The 6,219-nt window shown below is 46.8% G+C and overlaps 1 protein-coding gene across 2 annotated transcripts in view; it reads right to left on the bottom strand.

The window, feature by feature from the left end:
• The window catches only part of hectd4 (HECT domain E3 ubiquitin protein ligase 4), a 37,740-nt gene that overhangs the window by 7,604 nt on the left and 23,917 nt on the right, over positions 1-6,219 (bottom strand). For both annotated transcript variants that reach the window (XM_019885234.1, XM_019885233.1), the window contains exons 44-61: positions 5,975-6,090; positions 5,793-5,896; positions 5,371-5,532; positions 5,127-5,275; positions 4,937-5,016; positions 4,608-4,771; positions 4,287-4,524; positions 4,012-4,148; positions 3,808-3,934; positions 3,575-3,712; positions 3,316-3,452; positions 3,071-3,231; positions 2,815-2,996; positions 2,524-2,729; positions 2,316-2,446; positions 2,006-2,211; positions 1,743-1,922; positions 59-1,458 (exon numbers count right to left, since the gene is read on the bottom strand). In XM_019885234.1, the coding sequence (XP_019740793.1) occupies positions 59-1,458; positions 1,743-1,922; positions 2,006-2,211; positions 2,316-2,446; positions 2,524-2,729; positions 2,815-2,996; positions 3,071-3,231; positions 3,316-3,452; positions 3,575-3,712; positions 3,808-3,934; positions 4,012-4,148; positions 4,287-4,524; positions 4,608-4,771; positions 4,937-5,016; positions 5,127-5,275; positions 5,371-5,532; positions 5,793-5,896; positions 5,975-6,090 (4,018 nt within the window). The remainder of the gene's footprint in view (positions 1-58; positions 1,459-1,742; positions 1,923-2,005; positions 2,212-2,315; positions 2,447-2,523; positions 2,730-2,814; positions 2,997-3,070; positions 3,232-3,315; positions 3,453-3,574; positions 3,713-3,807; positions 3,935-4,011; positions 4,149-4,286; positions 4,525-4,607; positions 4,772-4,936; positions 5,017-5,126; positions 5,276-5,370; positions 5,533-5,792; positions 5,897-5,974; positions 6,091-6,219) is intronic.

A 6,219-nucleotide genomic window follows, 5' to 3' on the forward strand; every position in this document is an offset into this window, starting at 1 on the left:
TTAAACACAGAATAAAAACAAAGATATTTCTTTTATAACACAAAGGTATTTAGCTCACCTCAATGACAGCATAACCTTTGATTGGCCTCGCCAGGACTGCATTGCTCTCCTGCGAGGTGACCGTATGCACAGAGCCTCCGTCTGACACCGACGGTGTCTCCGCACTTTCCACAGGCTCCCCTAAGCTGCCAAGACTCCCCAAGCTTCCTGTGCTACAAAGAGAAGTATCTAGACTCTCCTGACTAGAAACAGTCTGTGGTTCTTGGGAGCCCTGCTGGGGGTGGTTTCCAGCAGACGCTGCTGCGGCGGAGTTGACAGTGGGGACAGCTAATTGTTCCTGATCGACAGAAAGTTCACTGGCGGTGCGAGAGCGTCCCTGCGAGGAGCTGCAAATGGAGGTCTGGCTGGTCGAAGCTGATGCGCTCACACTAAGAGCTGGGGTAACGCTGCTGGAGCTGTCAGGACTCTCAGGACCTCCACCGTGGGGGAAAGGGCGCTCAGACTCAGTGCTCACTTTGCCAGCCTGAGGGCTTGCGACTCGAGCCCCTGTTTTAGTTTTCTTAGGGTCCTCTTCCTGCAGAGGTATGTACACTTCATCTTTGAAAAGCCCTCCGTGCGCATTGCAAGCCCGACGGATAGCATTACGAACCACTGCCTCTTCCAGGTGTGTAGGGATACCCGAAAGCACCAAAAGGCGGCTGTGGGCTGTCGGACCCACCAAAGCTTGGCAAGCGTCTGTCACTGCATCACTTGTCACACTCAAACCCTGGGGATCCTTATTTGCAAGATGTCTAAGAATCATCAGAAGAGTGAGGCAGCGGTGGAACCACAGCATGTCTTCAGGTTTGCTACCCGCCATGTTCAGCAGGGCACTGTCACTCTCTGACAGACGGGCACCTCCACTCCCCCTTTTACCGGAGACCACTGCAGCCACTGCAGCCGCTGCTCTCTCGCGCTTCATCTTTACCTTCTTACGTTTGGACAGCAGGCTGGGACTCTGTGGGGTCTGGCCAGGGGATGATGATGACGACGACGAAGAATCACTCAGGTTCGGGGCACTGGTGGAGGTCAGAGTTCCAACTGTGGAACCTCCAACATTGAGAGGCAGTGTCACCTCTGCCACAGCGAGACAGACCTCCATCAGAGCGTGGAAGTAGGTGGAGAACCGACTCTGCTCTGCTGCCAATGCCAAAGCAACACCTCCAGATGAAGATCCCCCAGCCCCAGCTCCTCCGGCAGTCCAGCTCTGAGTTTCACGATCGTAGAGCTTACGGAGTTCTGTCTGCAGGGCCATGAGTACTGCGAGGCAGGGGTTAAGCAGCAGAGCGATCGAGCTGGACAAGCCAGAAGGGCTTTTACGCTGCTCCAAGTGGTGAATCTTACGCAAGAGCTCAGCCAGCAAGTGAAAAATCAGTTCTTTGATGGAGGGAGCCAAATCTGTAGTCCAAAGTAAACCACCTAATCCATAAAACACAGGCCAACACAGAAAACATTGAAAGTTGGTTATGTACAACAATGCAAGCCTACTTGCAGCAATGATGCAGGCTCTGTAATGATATGCCTTTTTGTGGTTGATATTTGAAGATCTTTACATTCCTCGTATGAGTGTCTCCATTTAGGGAATTATGCTTTCACATCATATTTGTGACTATGATCACCACCACAAGTGTTAGTACGGGTGGTTCATGAGCACACAAAATTTGAGTGAGGATCTGCATAAGTGTTCAAAGTATGTCACCTACCGAGCAGTTCCACCACTTGCAGCAGTACAGACGACGGCACTGTGTCGAGCTCGTCTTCTGACCGCTCACTACTCTCTCCCAACTTCCATGTCAACAGCTGCTCGGCGAATGCCATGGCCAGAGGAAACTCCAGAGGCAGGGAATGTAGAACTACTACAGCACCAGGAGGGGGCGACACACCTACAATCAAGACAATAGTATCCAATGAATGATTCAACATACCCACAAATTATATACAAAGGCGTAATTTAGTGAGTACATACCCAGCTTGATGTGCACTTTATCAGTGGGGATGATAACAGAGGGATATTGGTTGGTGGTAGGCGGGGGAGTAAGGCCTGTGTTGGCAGGTGAGGCATCCAAAGGATAGCACACAGCTTCCATCAGATTAAGCTGCCCATTTCGGTGAACTTTGTGACCCAGACCATACAGCATCACCCGTGCCCAGGGAGCCTTGTACAGGCTAGAGCTAATTGGGGGCAGGGGGGGGGGACGTTTCACATTATTAGCAGAATATAATAAACAAGGTTCGTCGTGATTTGATGAAAAAAAATACATCGGCAGTTATCTTACTCTTTGCGGCAGCCAAGTTGGCTCTCTTTGCAAGATACGATCACAAATGCGGCCCCTGGAAAACTGACATCCATGCTCACTTTTGACTCTGTTACAGGGAACTCCTCAGATGTAAACTGCTCTGGTGCATGCTGTAAACAACAACCTTTCATTTAACGTTAGCCCGGATTTAGTCAAGTTATTTGAATCATTGATGGGGAGAGCAAACCTGAAGGAAACAGCAGATCTGTTTAGTTAGCTCAAGTAAGCTTTCCTCTCCTTGATGCAAGGCACGAGTGATGGCCACAGTTAGCCACTCTCGGATGGGTTGAGAATTGCCCTGGTAAAATAGGTCTGTGGGAGAGCAACTTTGGTCTTGAAGGTTGTGAAGCACAGACTGGGCCAGGAGGATCGAACCAGAACTAATAGTGCCATCTGTAGGAAGATGAATGTTAAAGGCGGTAGGAAGAGGGTCCCACAGACAAAGATGTGCTTATTTCGACATGATTTTACCACTCACCAGGGAGGGGTGGAGCCAGCAGCTGATTAGACAAAAGTTGTAGGTGTTCCAAGGTGATGTCTCGGATCGCAGGTATGTGGAAGAGACGAGTGAATGTGTGGGGATTTTTCGGGGCATAGATGTTCAGTAGGGCCATTCGGCAATATAAACGAGCCAGTGCACTCTCAGAGCGAAGTAGCTCCCTGTGAAAAATGAAAAAAAGAAAAATCAATACAATGGTAGCATGCATTTCTGTGCTAGTAAGGTCAAAACATACCTGTGAATCTGAATGTTGCTGCTGTCTAAAGAGACTAAGCCACTGGCTGCAGTACGTCGAGATCCAGCAGGCGGCCGCTCCAGAATTTCAATAGGGTACCAGTACCTCACCAGCACGCCCTCACTGCGAAGGTAGGTTTCCACCTGGACAAGCTCATTCAGCTAGAGGGGGGGAGGAACCAAACACAAAATCAAGCAAAATCTAAGCCGGTAGTGGCACAATGCAATGAAACATATTGCACTTACAGAGTCAACATCCAACACTACTCCATGCAAGCCAAAAGTCTTCAACATGCCCCGGATGGCAAACTTGGGCAGTGCTGTCCCCCCTGTAGTGCTATTGGTATTGTTGCTGTCCGTACAGCGGATGACCACAGTCAAACCTATTATAAGATACACAATAGGAGGTAAAATAAAATACTACTACATAGCATTAGTAGTAGTAATAAAGAACTTGAAAGCTTAATGCCAAGTATGAGTAGTAATAATGTACATGTAATGCTACCTTTGCGAACTTTATCAATAGTGAATTTGTTGGCTTCATCTTTGATGTCTTCTATGGTGGGGAGGTATAGGTCTCGAGGAATGCCGCCATTCTCCTCATACAAGAACTCCACTGTCTGTCTTGCAATGTCGACCATGCCTGTTGCCATTTCAACACACCATCGGCTCAACGCTCCCAGAGCTGTCTTAAGATATTTCTACATATGTTTGACTGGATATAGGTATTCTTCTTACCTAACTGCAGGGCTCCTTTGATTTGGTCCAAACCAGATTTCCTCTCAGCTTCATTACGGAACCTCCTTCTAATGGTGGGGAACACTTTGGTTTCCCACGCCTTTACCAGCAAGGCGTAGTGGTCCTCCTGAGTTTTGAATGGAATCGTGAAACAAAGAAGGATAAACGGTGACACTGTCCCGAGATGATAAAGAGCCCACTTACCCTGGGGGCATCATCATCATCCTCATCGTCACTCTCATCATCTGCAATAGGTGGAGGGTGTGGATCAGGCCCCGAAGTAACGAGGTTCTCATAGCTCAGTTCCACCTTGTAATGGCAGGACAGGTCACTGTTGTATTCTGAAAGAGACGGAGAGAAAATGACAAAAGTTATATTAATGTTGTCAGTCAGTTGTCAGAGAGTGATCTCTATGAAAAGAAAGAGACATGCATAGCTAAGGGCTAGATTAAAAAAAACAAAAAAACATTTGTATGTACGTTGCTGAAGGACCGCCACTGCTGCAATCCGACAGGGGGGTCCATGGGAGCCTGAGTCAGATGTAACACTTGCGCCTGCATCATTATCACTGTCTGAAGCCATGGCAAAGGGGAGCGCTTCAAAATTTGCACTTATTTCTTCTGCAAGGTCAATGCACAAGTCTGCAGCATTCCTGTGTGCTTGGCCTTCAGCGTATGCAAATGCACGGTTTCCAAAGTTGGCCCGAATCTTTGAATTCTACAAAACAATGTTTTTTTTTCCTTTGTAATTACTGCAGAAAAATTGTGCCGTTGAAAGACATTTCACTTTAATCAGCATACCTTCTTTTGAATGTGAACCAAGGGCCACATTCCACCTGCCACCTCCTCAAGGACTGGACTGAGCCTTTGACCACAATAGGTGAAATAGACCCGTCCCTTTGGGGCCTGACCAGGAGGTGGAGGTGTACCTTCTGAACGCTCCCAGCCTATTCCAGCCACATCACCTGTGTTAATGTAAATGCAGCGGGACGACAGTAATTACATAATGTTAAACAGTAACCATAACCTTTAACTGAAGCATTAGTGAATGTTCTATAAGAAACTTTTGCTCAAAGAAATTTTGTGCAGTAATAAAATACAAGCAAAACAAAAAACATAATCCCTCTCACCAGGAAGAAGAGAAACATCTAGCCTGACACTTTTCCACTGCAATAGACTCGAGCCATTGTAATGCACTGCCCTTCCATTACTGCCACAAAGAAACAGGAGGACAAACAGTTGGAACAACAAAAATGGATATCAAACAGCACTTTTACTGAAGATAGAACATCAATGAAAAATAAATAAAAGTCTACTGACTTGTGAAACAGACACGTGCCAACAGGGTTGGTCCATGCTCCGTCTCTCTTTTCAGCCTCAGTGGCAAAACCAAAGGACACAATGGGGCCACTATCCTCTTCAGAGTCTCCATAGGAGACAACTTCTATCTCCCAGTAAAAAGAAGGTGCCTGTAAGGGTAAAAAAAAAAAAAAAGACATTAAAAAATTGTCGAAGGTCAGAGGGTGAAAAGAAATTCCCATCAACGATGTAACAAACGATCAACCTGAATTGGCACAGGAGAGGTGGCATAAATGAAGGTGCCCCGGGGGAGCCCTCCTCCAGCACTCGGGTCAGCCAAGAAAGTGACAGAGGTAAGACGAGATGAGAACATGCAGGCCCGGACTGGAGGGAACACTCGGGAGGGACACCAGGTGATTTCCTTGGGCTGGTGAGGCATAATGGATGGAAATGGTTGCAAACAGTGTCACATTGTTTCAAAGCTTTGCATGAAAATGTTTTTAGAATTGAATGTACTTATGATATTCTCTCCAAAAAAGTAGTAATAGAAGGGCAATAGGCATGAAAAAAATCAACTCTCAGCAATTGTTCAACAGTCAACGACAGTTGCCATTGATTATTTTTGTATTTAAAAAGATGCAGAATATTTGATTGTAATTTGCAAATTTATAAACATGTTAACTCCACCTGGCGTCTGTCTGTCTGAAGGGGTGGCGGAGGTGGACGAGCACAGTCTCTGTATAGCATTCGCACTCTTTCACACTGCGCCTCAACGATACCAAGACGCTCTCCTACAAACATCGAGAGAGGACAAACATTCAGACCTATTGTCTTTAAGTTGTAGGGTGTACAGTGTAACATTTTCTTACCAGGACTACATTCTTGAGCAACCAGGTTGAGCACCTCCACAGCTGCAGGACATTGCTGGATGAACTCTTCACAAAAGGAACTGTCCTCCAAGAGCTGTGCCATTACCAGGCATGCCCTGAAAATCAAAATATCATTACACAGTTGTTCGACAGTACATGTCGTCGTGCTTAGCTCTCTGGATGCACTTGAACTAGACTAGTGTTCATGACAGTAAAATACAAAAGACTCAGTGGGGGTGTGTGTG

This window comes from Hippocampus comes, unplaced genomic scaffold (genome assembly GCF_001891065.2).
Source record: "Hippocampus comes isolate QL1 unplaced genomic scaffold, H_comes_QL1_v1.1 scaffold45, whole genome shotgun sequence".
NCBI classification, from domain to species: Eukaryota; Metazoa; Chordata; class Actinopteri; order Syngnathiformes; family Syngnathidae; genus Hippocampus; species Hippocampus comes.